Source organism: Rhinopithecus roxellana, chromosome 14, assembly GCF_007565055.1.
Source record: "Rhinopithecus roxellana isolate Shanxi Qingling chromosome 14, ASM756505v1, whole genome shotgun sequence".
NCBI classification, from domain to species: Eukaryota; Metazoa; Chordata; class Mammalia; order Primates; family Cercopithecidae; genus Rhinopithecus; species Rhinopithecus roxellana.
This window is the reverse complement of record NC_044562.1, coordinates 94,987,802-95,002,697: the sequence shown is the minus strand read 5'-3', so window position 1 is coordinate 95,002,697 and position 14,896 is coordinate 94,987,802. Positions and strand designations below refer to the sequence as shown.

The 14,896-nt window shown below is 37.0% G+C and overlaps 2 protein-coding genes across 11 annotated transcripts in view; one reads left to right on the top strand and one right to left on the bottom strand.

The window, feature by feature from the left end:
• The window catches only part of METTL21A (methyltransferase like 21A), a 58,255-nt gene that overhangs the window by 20,039 nt on the left and 23,320 nt on the right, over window positions 1-14,896 (top strand). The window contains exon 4 of one of the 6 annotated variants that reach the window (XM_030916152.1): window positions 12,289-12,389. The exons of 4 other annotated variants lie outside the window; for them this stretch is intronic. In XM_030916152.1, the coding sequence (XP_030772012.1) occupies window positions 12,289-12,377 (89 nt within the window). In that variant the 3' untranslated portion in view covers window positions 12,378-12,389. Of the gene's footprint in view, window positions 1-1,032; window positions 2,209-12,288; window positions 12,390-14,896 lie in introns of those variants that run through there. One more of the 6 variants, XM_030916151.1, reaches the window with a different exon arrangement.
• CREB1 (cAMP responsive element binding protein 1) overlaps window positions 7,025-14,896 on the bottom strand; it is a 70,851-nt gene continuing 62,979 nt past the window's right edge. For 3 of the 5 annotated variants that reach the window (XR_004053114.1, XR_004053115.1, XM_030916148.1), the window contains one exon: window positions 7,551-8,590. Coding sequence is in view for 3 of the 5 variants with exons in the window: in XM_030916148.1 (XP_030772008.1) it covers window positions 8,446-8,590 (145 nt within the window). In the remaining 2 variants the exon portion in view is untranslated. Of the gene's footprint in view, window positions 8,591-14,896 lie in introns of all 5 variants that reach the window. The other 2 variants (XM_010386069.2, XM_010386068.2) reach the window with 2 other exon arrangements.

The following is a 14,896-nucleotide window of genomic DNA, read 5'->3' as shown; positions in this document are numbered from 1 at the left end:
AAAATAAGTGTTGGTGAAGGTGTGGAGAAATTGGAACCCTCATACATCAATGGTGGAAGGTAAAATGGTACAGTGGCTGAGGGAAAGTTTGACAGTTCCTCAAAAAGTTAAATGTACAACTTCAATATGACCCAGCAACTCCACTCCCAGGTATATACCCCAAATAATTGAAAACAGGAACTCAAATACTTGTACAGGAACATTCATAACAGCACTATGAACATTAAACGATAGAAACAACTCAACTGGATGAATCAATAAACTTACGGTATATATCCACAATGGTATACTTACTATAAAAAGTATACTTAGCTATAAAAAGGAATGAAGTACTGCAAACATGCTACAATGGATCAACCTCAACAACATGTTAAAGAAGCTAGACCAAAAAAGTAACACACATATTGTATGATTCTCACATGAAATACCTGGATGTAAATCCATAGAAATAGGAAGCAGATTGGTGGTTGCCAGGGACAAGTGGGGAGGAGAAAATGGAGAGTAACGGGGCTTTATTTTGGAGTGACGAGAATGTTTTGGAGCTAGATAGAAGTGGTGGTTGCACACCATTGTGGATGTACTACCACTTAATCGTTCACTTAAAAAGTTTATTTTGTTATGTGAATTGCATCTTAATTAAAAGCAAGGATAGCATTCAAATCCTGGACATTATCCTTCCTTTCCATTTGGTGTCAGGCCCGTTAGAATTCTCGTCCGGTTTGGTCAGCGCACTTAAGATGTGGAGAAATCAGAATGCAGTTAAGAGGGAGGATAACACTGATTAAGGCAGCGCTTTTCTAGGTTTCCCCTAAACAATTTAACAGGTGGATAGTGGCACCGCTTACGGGATGGAAAAACCAGCTGAAGGAAGATTTGGGGGAGAAGTTAAGTGTTTTATCTTGGGCCTGTGTTTTGCAACCAGAGTGTAAAAGACATATGTTAAATCTTCAGTGGAGAAGCACTAAAACTAGAAATGGATCAGAATTTTCTCTTTGGATGTGACTTCTCAAGGATGTGGTCTTGTCATTTCAGTGCCTGGTCAAATGACAATGAAGATGGGCAATCTTTTCCTGAAGGTCCAAGCACCTGAACATGGCAGGGTGACCTCAGATTCTGATATGCTCAGAACAACCCTGGTTCATGCCTATTGTCCCCCATGTAATTAATACCACTCTCAAAAATGTCTCATTTTGTGCAATACATTATGTAAACATTGTTGTAGAAAATAAATGAAATTAATCCTTCCAATACAATGGCAGGTGTAGCAGGCTTGAACACATCTTGACAGTGAAGAAACATACGAATATGCAGCTGCTTATTTTCAGATGTCTCAGAACTTATTTCAGAAGTTAATAGTCTTTTTATTCTTACATCTTAAGCAGAGATTAACCATATCCCTTTCCCTTTCCTTCCAATTTATATAATCAGATTTTTAGAATTGCAAGGGGACCTGAGAAGCCATATATTCTTATTGTCCTTTCAGTGAACACATGTGTTTTATGACATCAGAGACAGCTGGTCATATGTCTCCATTGGTCATCTTGACAGTAACATCTCCAAATCCACAAACAGGCACTGTTCAATCTTATTGAAAAACAGGTTTTGTCCTGAAAATTAGGGATCCAATAACTGAAGATATGTTCTTGTTGTCTGAATTAGTTTTGTTGCCTTCCGTCACAAGCTTGTGTGTAACTTTAAGTCCAATAAAACATGGCTTCACTCTACTAGCAAAAAAACCCAACAAAATATCAAGAGATCCCATTCCCAAAAAAGAGACTTACAGAGTTTTTAAAAGCATGTTTATGTGACTGCACATAAATGTTTGTGTAAAAAGAGCATTATGACAGTTGATACCACAAAGATTACAGTAAGAAAAAGCACTTTATGACAATATTTCACAAATTCACAAGGATCACTTTAATATACAAAGCAACTGCTACCATTCTGAACACAAAGCAGCTATTATGTACATAGTGTTAATAAAATGCATTGTAACTCAGTACATTTTTTTCTTTACACATAAAGCACAAAAAGATTTAGGTAAAAAAATTAAAACAGGGATGTTTCTAGAATGTAGGGAATTTTATTAGAAATGTATTTCCCTCATTATTTATTTATTATTCAACTCCAATAGAAACATCAGAGTTAAAAATCAATACCCTGTTTTGTGCTGACAGTTTTGGGGAAAGTCTTTACCCCAGTCCTCAAGGAAAAACCAAAAAGCCAAACACCTTTCTAGGAACTTCCCTGATTATTTTGCTTTTAAAAAGTTTCAAGTGATACATCTGGGTTAGAAATAATTCCTTTTGTAGGGAGTGGGGGAGTTACAACTGACATGTGGACAAATCAGTCAAGGACAACTTTACATGGAAAACTGCTAACTAGCACTCTTCTTTGCCACCCCTAATAAATCTATACTCAAAAAAATGTTGACAAATTATTTCCCACTTTTAATATAAATAATTTTATTACATACACAAATTGGAGTGGCACTTGGATAAAAATACATCTATAAAGCATTTACCAATTTAATTTTAAAAACATAAGAAAATAAAACCTCCCAAACACAATGATAGATCATTTCACTTGGCCAACAAACATAAAATCATTATTTGCAGAGATTTTCTTCCTTCCCTACCAATTTTTAAACTATCTCAGATTTACTCTCACATCTCTGAGATGCTTCTCAGACAAAAACTTGGAAATGCCATACTTCTATAGGCAAGTAATGTTAGGTCCAATGTGAATTTCCTACTCTTTGATAATTTTCAAAGACATTTCCAGAAGATTGTTCATTTTCCTTTTACTTGCTGGTGAGAATAATTAAAAATGTATCATGTCATAACCAGCTGGGACCTGCACCCACCGTACCAGAATGCAGACAGGTCAGTATTTTCTTTCTGTGCTAAAACTGCCTGTTTATAATATCAACTTGCATCACCGGCTTTGTTCTATTTTATTTATATATTTTTAAAATTTTTCTTTTTTTAAAAAATAAATTTCAAGCTAAAACACCTGAAATATAATCCCTCCATTCAAACGTTATCTGGTCCCTCTTAAAGTCGGTCTGCCCCCTGAGGACACATACAAAGGCTTAAGCTACATTCACTAATCAATAAGAACTTATCATAAGCAGATGAGACAGATGGAACTTCAGCACCCTGTTTATTTGAAAATTTTCCATACTGACTCAGCTTCATGATATGTTCAGCCCCTCAAAGATTAATGCCTCTCCTAGCCATTGATTCTACAATGTCAAGGAAACCAGTTCCTAGTACATACAGTGACTGTGCAGTCAACTTAATAGTCAACATTATTACATTAAGAATATTCAAGATGTATGTAAGCCACCCAACAAAAAGTTCTAGTTGTGCTTTGTACAACTGAGTGAACAAATTTATCTCACAACTCTTCACCTACAGGCTTACTATGCACACTTTACTTTCTCCTTCCTCATCTGCAATCAGTCAAATTTAGGCAGCATTTCTCTGATGTTAACAAAGCCATTAAAAATGAAAATAATTCAGTAAAATGATTACATGTGGTCTCTGTGAAGACAATTGCTCTAAAAAGTCTTGTACTATTCTAGACAAATTAGTGGACATTTTGGCATACTATGTACAGTATTAATGTTGTGATGAGGATAAAGTCTCATTAAAAATTGAAAATAAATATTATTCACTTGAGTTATTTTCCCTTCAATCTTTATCCAAGATGAAAAAGAATAAAACAAGGTTTGAGCCCGTCTTTTAATTAACTGGGCTAGTCAGATCTAATTTCCTGAAGTTCTTTTACAGCTGTTTTTAAGGCTAGCTTTTAGGTGCTAAAATATTTTAATTAATGAAAAACTTCCATTTAAAAAGTCACATGATTTGAAGAGAGGAGAAAGACTAAAAAGTTGAGAATTACTTGATGAGGGAATTTCTTAAGTTGCTAATACCCAAACTAGGTCATTTTAAAAAGTGCAAGTTACACCAAACATTTACAAAGGACAGAATGTAAATATATTCCAAATAAATATACAACTTTTCTATTAGATCCATGGGGGAAAAATATACCAATAGCTTTCAGGGCTACAAAGGCAACAAAAATAAAGCCTCTTGAAAATAACTGAAAAGGTATGTAACACTATTCTAAAACCCACTTTAATTCAAGATCTTAACTATAAGATATATTAGCCCTATTTAATCCTGCAAAATGAAGCAACCGTGATCTTCAAAATAAACAGAGACCAATTTCTGGTAACAGCTGACTATAGCTGATCATAGAATTAAAAACTTATTAAATATGAAAAGAAATCTAGATTGAAGTCACTTCAAGTAAGTAAAAGTATCATGGTTTAAACAAACATATTTCCTCCTAAGCCTTTGTATGATTCCACATGTCACTCCAAAAGGTCAAAATGATAGTAGGGATTTGTCCTGAGAGACAAACTTCAGCCAGATGACATCTGATAGAATAGGCTGCCTGACTGGTATTGTGCTTTCAGAGACTAGCACTGCTGCTGACCTATCGTCAAAACACATTTTCTGACAAAATCCCTGCTCAAATGAAATGCCAAAATTCCTCCCCCAGGATGATTTTTGAAAAAATCAGTGGTTCCTTTAAAAAGCTATCTTCAAGGCCGGGCGCGGTGGCTCAAGCCTGTAATCCCAGCACTTTGGGAGGCCGAGACGGGCGGATCACGAGGTCAGGAGATCGAGACCATCCTGGCTAACATGGTGAAACCCCGTCTCTACTAAAAAATACAAAAAACTAGCCGGGCGAGGTGGCGGGCGCCTGTAGTCCCAGCTACTCGGGAGGCTGAGGCAGGAGAATGGCGTAAACCCGGGAGGCGGAGCTTGCAGTGAGCTGAGATCCGGCCACTGCACTCCAGCCTGGGCGACAGAGCGAGACTCCGTCTCAAAAAAAAAAAAAAAAAGCTATCTTCAAAATGTTCTTACCACTGTTATAGCTGCCACAGACAAATCATAAAAACCAAATACTTTTGGGGGAGATGCTTTCAAGTGACTAGTAACATATTTAAAAGTATCAAGCCAAAGAAAACTAATAAAAAATAAAATACTTGGAAGAAAATTAGAAGATAAAATCAATTGTTGAGTGCTGGAGTAATGCAGTCATAGAAACTACCAGAAGGGATGCAACAGAACACACAAAAATGTAAAATTTCATCTGACCTCAATATACTATAATACTCAGCATTCCTGACTTAAGAGCTCTCAGAGCTTTAGATTATATACTGTATATATATATATATATATATGTACACATATACAAATGCCACCCCCCCCCAATAATATCTAAATGAAGAGAGCACCTATGACAATATTATGGTTGCCAATATGGTACTTGAGTTTGAAAAATAATGAACTTAAAATTGTATCTGATAGCAATTATTTAATAATGAACACACTGGATCTAGCCCTTTCTAAGCCACTTTTCAGTTAAACACTATCAAAGCTTGAAAACTCATAAGAGTAATATATCAAAAATAAACCCCTCCCCACTTCATTTTTATTAGAGTTAATCTGTCCTATAGATAAAAGTGCCACATGGCCCTATATTTGCAAAGTGAGCAATACGAAACTTGCTATTTTCTAGGCAAATCAGTAGCATATATACAAATTCCTATGATGACATTTTTAGTCCCTTTTGGCCAATATAAAGAGAAAAAGATTTATTACTGGTAATGTGGCCACATATGTTATTGGCTACAAGGTTTTTAAAAATTATGTCATTTTCTTAATAAAGATTCTCAAAGTTTCATGCTTACAAACAAACCTCCCCACCATTCTTGCATTAAAAAAAGAAAAAACCTGCACAAAAGATGCTTGATTTTTATCTTTATAAACCAAAATCTTCAAGTCTCACCAAAGGTCTAAAACAGATTTAGCAACAGGATACATTTCTCACCTCACCATTAGGTAACTGACTTCAAAACCAGTGCAATCATCCTCAAGGTATGAAGGACAAGGTCTTTATAACTTATAAATTCATGCAGCTCACATGAATGTGATTGCCTTGATTTATCAGGGACTAAGAGGGCCACCAACTTCCCACTAAGTAGAAAGCCTCAACTTTTGAAAAACTTTAGAGAATACAAACTGCTAAACATCAGGCAATTTTTCATTTATAACACTTATGACATTCAAAATGTTCAATTCGACATTTTGACTCAATAAATAATTCCAACTTGTGAACATATTGTGACTTTGCTTGATTTCTGTTAAACCAGTTTTAAAAAATGACATATCTATGCTGTTACACAATTTTTATGCTATAACTTTCCCCATTAGCTCAGCAGGACAAACATCAACTTTATAGTTGTTTGAAAGCCTTCTTGAGAATCTGGTGAACTGTCCAAACATAAAGACTACATCACTCAATTCTTAGAATGATGCTCCTTCATAAACTCTGTTCATCCTTGAAAAAAGACAATGGTTTGTTACAAACAAAAATATACCATTTACAAATGTAATTAAAATCTTACTTTTAAAAATGGATCCAGCAATTAACACTTAAATCTTCATATTTTGTTAAACAAGCTTGACTTTCTTAAATAACTCTTGACTAAATAAAAAACGTTAGTTTTCTAAGTGTCTCAACTCTTTTTTAAAAGGAATTTCCTTCCCAAATGAGAAATTTTTTTATTTTTATTTTTTGAGACAGAGTCTCACTCTTGTCACCCAGGCTGGAGTGCAATGGTGCTATCTCGGCTCACTGCAACCTCTGCCTCCCAGGTTCAAGCGACTCTGCTGCCTCAACCTCCCGAGTAGCTGGGATTACAGGCGACCGCCATCAGGCCCGGCTAATTTTTCTGTTTTTAGTAGAGATGGGGTTTCACCATGTTGGCTGGGCTGGTCTTGAACTCCTAACCTCAGGTGATCCACCCACCTCGGCCTCCCAAAGTGCTGGGATTACAGGCGTGAGCCACTGCGCCCGGCCCCAAATGAGAAATTATAATCTAATATTATGTCAGTTTCCAATTTTTAAAATTCACCTTAGTCTTTTTTTTTTTTTTAAAGAGTAACTGTTAGATTTATCGAGCTTAGTGAATAAAATGAGTAATAATTAAAAGTGGTATTGAAAACAATGTATGATATACACAAATACAGACTTTTAATCAGGAATTAAAATTATAAAATGACAAAGGCTATACAGCATATTGGAAAGCTAAAGCAGAACTAATAACTACTCTTTTTACAAGAGAACAAAAAATGTTTTGTAAGAATGACAATCCAAATATTGCAGTACAGCAGTCATTCAAATATGTCTGAAAATAACTTTCCTTGTGCACATCTAACACTGTACTTTTTATATCCTTACAACTTCTTTCATTTAAAAAATTCAGTAGAGATTCTCTGTTAAATTGTTAATATGGAAAAGATTTAAAATCAGTATTTTTTGACAACATGTAACATTTCATAAACAAATATATATCACTGCTTTATTTGACATCTTGAAGGCTTTCTTGGTGGTGGTATAATGTAAGTGCAATGGGCAACAGTAAATTAGAAATATCTTTTTATGTAAATGAGTGACAATATAAATATTTTTGAAGGTGAGGACAATAACATTTATTTAAAAATCTTGTTATATAACTCAAGGGATTGGTTTACTGATCAGCATTTTACTAAGAATTTAGTACTAACTAAAATATGCTTTGTACTTTTATTTACTTTGATTTAAAATTCAAATACCATGCTTTTTCATTCAGCTGGTTACTTCTTTTAATGTATTCAAAAATGTTGAACACATACAGAACTGAATTAAGAAGCAACAACTGCCCTATGGAAAAGCTGTATTAGTACAGAATGCTTTTAAGAACCAAGGACAAATTTTCAGTATTGAAGAAGAGAACATACATAGAAAGCACTCCAAATTCATTTCTAATTCCTTCAATACCATACTAAAGTTCTTTTTAGAGGATATGTCTCTTAACAGTTTTACATAATTCACAATGAGAATGTGAAAACATATCAATTTGGCAATCAACACTTCTTCATTGCACCTTACTTACTTTATGCATGCGGCCCACACATTACTTCAGCTCAAGAGGCTGGGGTAATTCTGTCCCTAAGGCAATCAAGGAGCTCAGCACAAACCTTGAAATTATTTTAAAAAATATTCTCTTTTCCTCATTTCTCCCATCAATTTACAAGTAAACAAATTATTACTTCTTGAGGAGGGTGGGGGTTGAAAAGCAGAAGTCTCTTCATGATTCCTGGCGTTGAAAATTTCTTGAGGGGAGAAGTGGAGGCAGGTGTTGGAACATTCACAGTTTAATGCAAAAGCACAAATGAATGAAATTCTGTAGTTGCTTTCAGGCAGTTTTGCGCATAGAAAAAAAGAAATGTTTAGAAAATAAAATGTTTATTTTGTCTTTCAGGTTGTGGCCAAGCCAGTCCATTTTCCACCTTAACAGGTGAAAATTTAAATCCCAAATTAATCTGATTTGTGGCAGTAAAGGTCCTTAAGTGCTTTTAGCTCCTCAATCAATGTCTTGTTTTGATTTTCAAGCACTGCCACTCTGTTTTCTAAACATTTCACATATTCTTTCTTCTTTCTACGACACTCTCGAGCTGCTTCCCTACAAGCAAAAGAGGACGGGAAAAATAATGCAAATGATTTCCACATATTTATTTTGGATTACCTTTTTTTTTTCTTTTTTAAAGAAATAGCTCACAGCAACCAACATTTTAGTATATATTAAGAATTGGAAAAGATACACAGAATGACTTGGAAATTACCTTATATTAAAAATTTTAATCTGGCCAGGCGTTGTAGCTCACGCCTGTAATCCCAGCACTTTGGGGGGCCAAGGCGGGGGGGGGGATCACCTGAGGTCAGGAGTTCAAGATCAGCCTGGCCAACATGGCGAAACCCCTCTCTACTAAAAACACAAAAATTAGCGGCGCGTGCCTGTAGTCCCAGCTACTTGGAAGGCTGAGGTACGGGCATCGCTTGAACCTGGGAGGCAGAGGCTGTAGTCGCCACTGCACTCCAGCCTGAGTGACAAGAGTAAGACTCCATCTCAAAACAAACAACTCCATAAACAAATAAGACCTAAATGACCACTTAAAAATTACACCTCTCACTCTTAAGATATTCTGCATAATTCCTGCAAAACTTGAACTTCTATCCATATCAACAACTAAGAAAACATTAAAGCTAAATTTCAATGTGTAATAATCCTTTAAATAGAAAATCTTACAAACTAATCATTTCAGGGCATTTAAAAAATCTAACAGTCTCTTCAATAAATGGTGCTGGGAAACCTGGATATCCACTGCAAAAGAATGAGGTTGGACCTCACCTTATGTCACACACAAATATTAACTCAAAATAGATCAAAGACCTAAACATAAGACCTAAAACTATAAAACTTCTAGAAGAAAACACTCTCTGACATTGGATTTGGCAGTGATGTCTTAAATACAATAGCAAAAGCAGAGGTAACAAAAGCAAAATAGACAAATAGGACTATATCAAACTAAAAAACTTCTGCACACCAAAAGACACAATAAATAGTAAAAAGGCAACCTACAGAATGAGAAGAAATATCTGCAAATCATGTATCTGCTAAGGGGTTAAGATATAGAATAGGCAAGGTGTATGGCTCATGCCTATAATCCCAGCACTTTGGGAGGCTGAGGTGGGAGAATCTCTTGAACTCGTGTTCAAGACCAGGCTGGGCAATATAGTGAGACCTTGTCTCTACAAAAAATATTTTAAAAATCTAGCCAGGTGTGGTGGCACATGCCTGTAGTCCCAGCTGCTTAGGAAGCTGAGGTGGGAGGACTGCTTGAACTCAGGAGGTCTTAGGTTGCAGTGAGCCATGATCCTGCCACCTGCATTCCAGCCTGCGCGACAAACCAAGACCCTGTTCTCAATTAAAAATTAGTTAGGTGGTGTGTGCCTGTAGTCTCAGCTACTCAGGAAGCTGAGGTTGGAGGCTGGGAAGTCAAGGCTGCAGTGAGCCATGATCATGCTGCTATACCACAGCTTGGGAGACAGCTAGTAAGATGCTGTCTCAAAATAAAGGAAAAAAAAAAAATCTAGAATATATAACAAACTTTTGAACTCAACAGCAAGATAACCCAATTTAAAAAATGGGCATAGGGACTTGAACATAGATTTCTCTAGAGATATATAAATGGCCTATAAAAAGATGCTCAACATAGACCGGGCGTGGTGGCTCATGCCTGTAATCCCAGCACTTTGGGAGGCCGAGGCGGGTGGATCACGAGTTCAAGACCAGCCTGGCCAACATGGTGAAACCCCATCTCTACTAAAAATACAAAAATTAGCTGGGCATGGTGGCGGGTGCCTGCAGTCCCAGCTACTTGGGAGGCTGAGGCAGGAGAATCGCTTAAACCCGGGAGGCAGAAGTTGCAGTAAGCCGAGATTGCACCACTGCACTCTAGCCTGGGCAACAGAGCAAGACTCCATCTCAGGGAAAAAAAAAAAAAAAAGATGCTCAACATCACTAATCATTAGGGAAATGCAAATCAAAACCACTAGTTATCACCTCACAACCATTAGGATGGCTACTATCAAAAACCACCACTAGCAGAAAATACCAGTTGTTGATGAGGATGTGAGGAAACTGGAACTCTTGCATACTGTCGGTGGGAATGTAAAATGGTGCAGCTGCTATGGAAAATGGAATGGAGGTTCCTCAAAAAATTAAAAGCAAAATTTACTATATGATCCAGCAATTCTACTTTTTCCTACATATCCAAAAGAATTGAAAGCAAGGTCTCAAAGAGATATCTAAACACCTGTGTTCATTGCAGCATTATTCACAATAGCCAAGAGGTGGAAGCAGCCCAAATGTCCATCAGCAGATGAGTGGTAAGCAAAATGTGGTATATACATACAATGTAATATTAATATTATTCAGACTTAGGAAGGCCCTCTGCATGCTAAAACACAGATGAACCTTGAGGGCATTATGCTAACACAAGCTAGTCTCAAAAAGACAAATATTGTATGATTTCTCTTATGAGGCCTCTAAAGTCAATGATATTCACAGAAATAGGACTTAGACTGGTGGCTGCCAGGGGCTTGGGGGAATGAGGAAATGGGGAGCTGTTGTTTAATGGGTATAGAGTTTCAGTTTTGCAAGATGAACAAGTTCTGGAAATCTGCTGCACCACAATGTGAATGTACTTAACACCACTGAACTGTATACTTAAAACTGATTAAGATGGTAAATTTTGTTATATTTTTTACCATGATTAAAAATAAAATTATTTTAAAAATCTAACAGATTAAAAATAATTAAAAATTATTCTTTAGCAAGTTACTCAATCTAAACCAGTAAATTATTTTTTTAGCTCTGTGTGGTCAAGGGCCACAATCTTGTTACTTAAATCTTCATTTTCTGACTGTAAAAAAGACATGGTAATATTTTCTACCTCAAAAGGTTTGTGAGGACTGGTGCGGTGGCTCACCCCTGTAATCCCAGCTCCCAGCACTTTGGGAGGCTGAGGCAGGCAGATCACTTGAGGCCAGGAGTTTGAGACCAGCCTGGCCAACATGGCGAAACTCTCTCTCTACTAAAAATACAAAAACTAGCTAGGGATGGTGGCAGGTGCTTGTAATCCCAGCTACTTGGGAAGCTGAGGTAGGAAAACTTCTTAAACCCAGGAGGCAGAGGTTGCAGTGAGCCAAGATAGCACCACTGCACTCCAGCCTGGGTGATAGAGTTTCCGTTTCAAAAAAAAAAACAAAACAAAAAGCTTGTGAGGATCAAATGAGTTAATATATGTAAAGCACACAATATAATGCCTAGAATGTTGAAGATGTGTTAGCTATTATTATTTTTAGGTAACTCCAAATGGTAGTATACTGCAATTCCATTGATGTCTTCATCCTCATGTAGCCTATCGATTCAAAAAAAAGTAGCATTTTACTCGGGAGGCTGAGGCAGGAGAATGGCGTAAACCTGGGAGGCAGAGCTTGCAGTGAGCTGAGATCCGGTCACTGCACTCCAGCCTGGGTGACAGAGTGAGACTCCGTCTCAAACAAAAACAAAAAAAAAAAAAGTAGCATTTGCTTCTATTTTTCATTTTTATTTTTGAGATGGGGTCTTGCTCTGCTGCCCAGGTTGGAGTGCAGTGGCACAATGAGGGCTCACTGCAGCCTTGACCTCCCAGGCTCAAGTGATCTTCCCGTCTCAACCTCCCAAGTAGCTGGGACCACAGGCAGGTACCACCATGCCCAGCTAATTTATTTTATTATTTTTTGTAGAGACAGTGTCTTGCTATGTTTTCCAAACAGGTCTTGAATTCCTGGACTCAAGCTATCCTCCTGCCTCAGCCTCCCAAAGTGCTGGGATTACAGGCATGAGCCACCGCACCCGGCCTTGATACAAATTTTAAGTAAGTACGACTGATATGCTAAAGTATGACTAATATGCTAAAGGTTCTAATAGGAATGGTGGATAACATGTGAGATCAGATGGGTTATTTCAGCAGTGGCATGGAAGTTATGAAAAGGAATCAAATGGAAATGGAGATAAAGAGTATGTCTGATGTACTCGTAAGTAAAACTGACACAGCTGAGGAAAGAATCAGTGAACTTGAAGACAGAACAACAAAAAGCTGTGTGACAGTCTCCAACATCCTAACATATTTATAACCGTAATCTCAGAAGAAGAGGGAGGACAGGATGGAAAAATATTTGAAGAAAATATATCTGAAACTTTTTTGTTTTTTGAGACAGAGTCCTGCTCTGTCGCCAAGCTGGTGTGCAGTGGCCCCATCTCGACTCACTGCAACCTCTGCCTCCCAGGTTCAAGCAATTCCCTTGCCTCAGCCTCCTGCGTAGCTGGGATTACAGGCACACGCCACCACGCCCGGCTAATTTTTTGTATTTTAGTAGAGATGGGGTTTCACCACGTTGGCCAGGATGTTCTCGATCTCCTTACCTTGAGATTTGCTTGCCTTGGCCTCCCAAAGTGCTGGGATTGCAGGTGTGAGCCACCACACCCAGCCGGTAATTTTCTAAAATTAATGACAGACACCAAGCCACAGACAGAAGAACAATAACTAAGATAAATACGGTGGGGATGGGAGAGGAAGGAGGGAAGGGAGGGAAAAATCCCTAGGCATATTGTATTTGAAATGCTGAAAATCAGAGGCAGAGGGAGAAAAGGAGCATTATATACACACAGATTTCTTGTTAAAAACCATTTAAATCATAAGAAAATGAAGTGACATCTTTTTTTTTCTTGAGATGGAGTCTCACTCTGTTGCCAGGCTGGAGTGCAGTGGTGTGATCTGGGCTCACTGCAACCTCCGCCTCCCGGGTTCAAGCAATTTTCCTGCCTCAGCCTCCCGAATGGCTAGGACTACAGGCATGTGCCACCATGCCAGTTCATTTTTTGTATTTTTAGTAGAGACGGGGTTTCACCATGTTGGCCAGGATGGTCTCGAACATCACACCTTGTGATCCGCCCACCTCGGCCTGAAGTGACATCTTTAAAGTCCGTCACTTCAAATAAAAAAAGATAAACCCAGAATTCTATACCCAACAAAAATATCTTTCAAATATGATGATGAAATAAACGTTCTCAAACAAAACTAGAGGGAATTCATTGCCAGGAGATCTATTTTCTAAGAAATGTAAAAAGGAGTTTTTGCAGCAGAAAGATAAAAGATTAAAACATGGATTTATATAAGGAAATGAAGATATGTACAGTATCTATATGCTGAAAGATAAATTAAGATTATATTGTGTTCATGGAATCAAAAACTAAATATTGTTAAGATGTGACTTCTTCACAATTTGATCGATAGACACAACACAGTCCTAACCAAAATTCTAGCATGCTTTCCGTAGACATCAACAAGCATATTATAAATATATTAAAATGCAAAGGAACCAGAACAGCCAAAACAATTTTAAGAACAAAGTTGGAGGACTCACACTATCAAATTCAAGACTTACTATAAAAGTACAGAACTCAAGGCAACATGGTATTGGCTAAAGGACAGACACAAACATCAATGGAAAGATATCCCAGAAACAGACACACACAAATATGGTCAATTAATTTTTGAAAAAAAAAGCAAGGGCAATTCAATAGAGAAAGAATAGTCTTTTAAACAAATGGTCTGGACAAATGGATGTTCCTATATTAAAAAAATGGATCTTGACACATCCTCATACCTTATACAAAAGTAAACTCAGGAGGGAATTACAGATCTAAATATAAAACTCAACATAAAACTTAACACTTTTAGAGGAAAACAAGTCTGTGTGATATTGATTTAGGCAAAGAATTCTTTTTTCCCTTTTTAGTTGACATAAAATAATTGTACATATTTATGAGATACAGTGATATTCTGGTACGTGTATACGGTATATAATGATCAAATTATGGTAACTAGCATATCCATCTTATTTTGTTGGGTTGTGAACATTCAGAATCCTCACTTCTAGCTTTGTGAAAATACATAACAAGTTGTATTTAACCATATTCACCCTTTGGTGCTACAGAACACCAGAACTCATTCTATCAACCTAGATGTAAGTTTGTATCCATTAACCAACCTCTCCCCATGCTCCCTATCTCACTTTCCCTTCCCAGGCTCTAATACCCACAATTTTACTCTCTACTTCCATGAGCTCAAAAAAATTTTAGCTCTCACATGAGTGAGAACATGTGGTATTTATCTTTCCATGTTTGAGTTATTCTGCATAACCCATAATGTCCCCCAAGTTCATCCATATGGCCACAAATAATGAATTTTCATTCTTTTTAGTGGCTCGATAGTATGCCACTGTATATATATACTGCACTTTTTTTAATCCATTGATATGTTGATGGATATATAGGTTGATTCCCTATCTTAGCTACCGTGAAGTGATGCAATACTGGTTT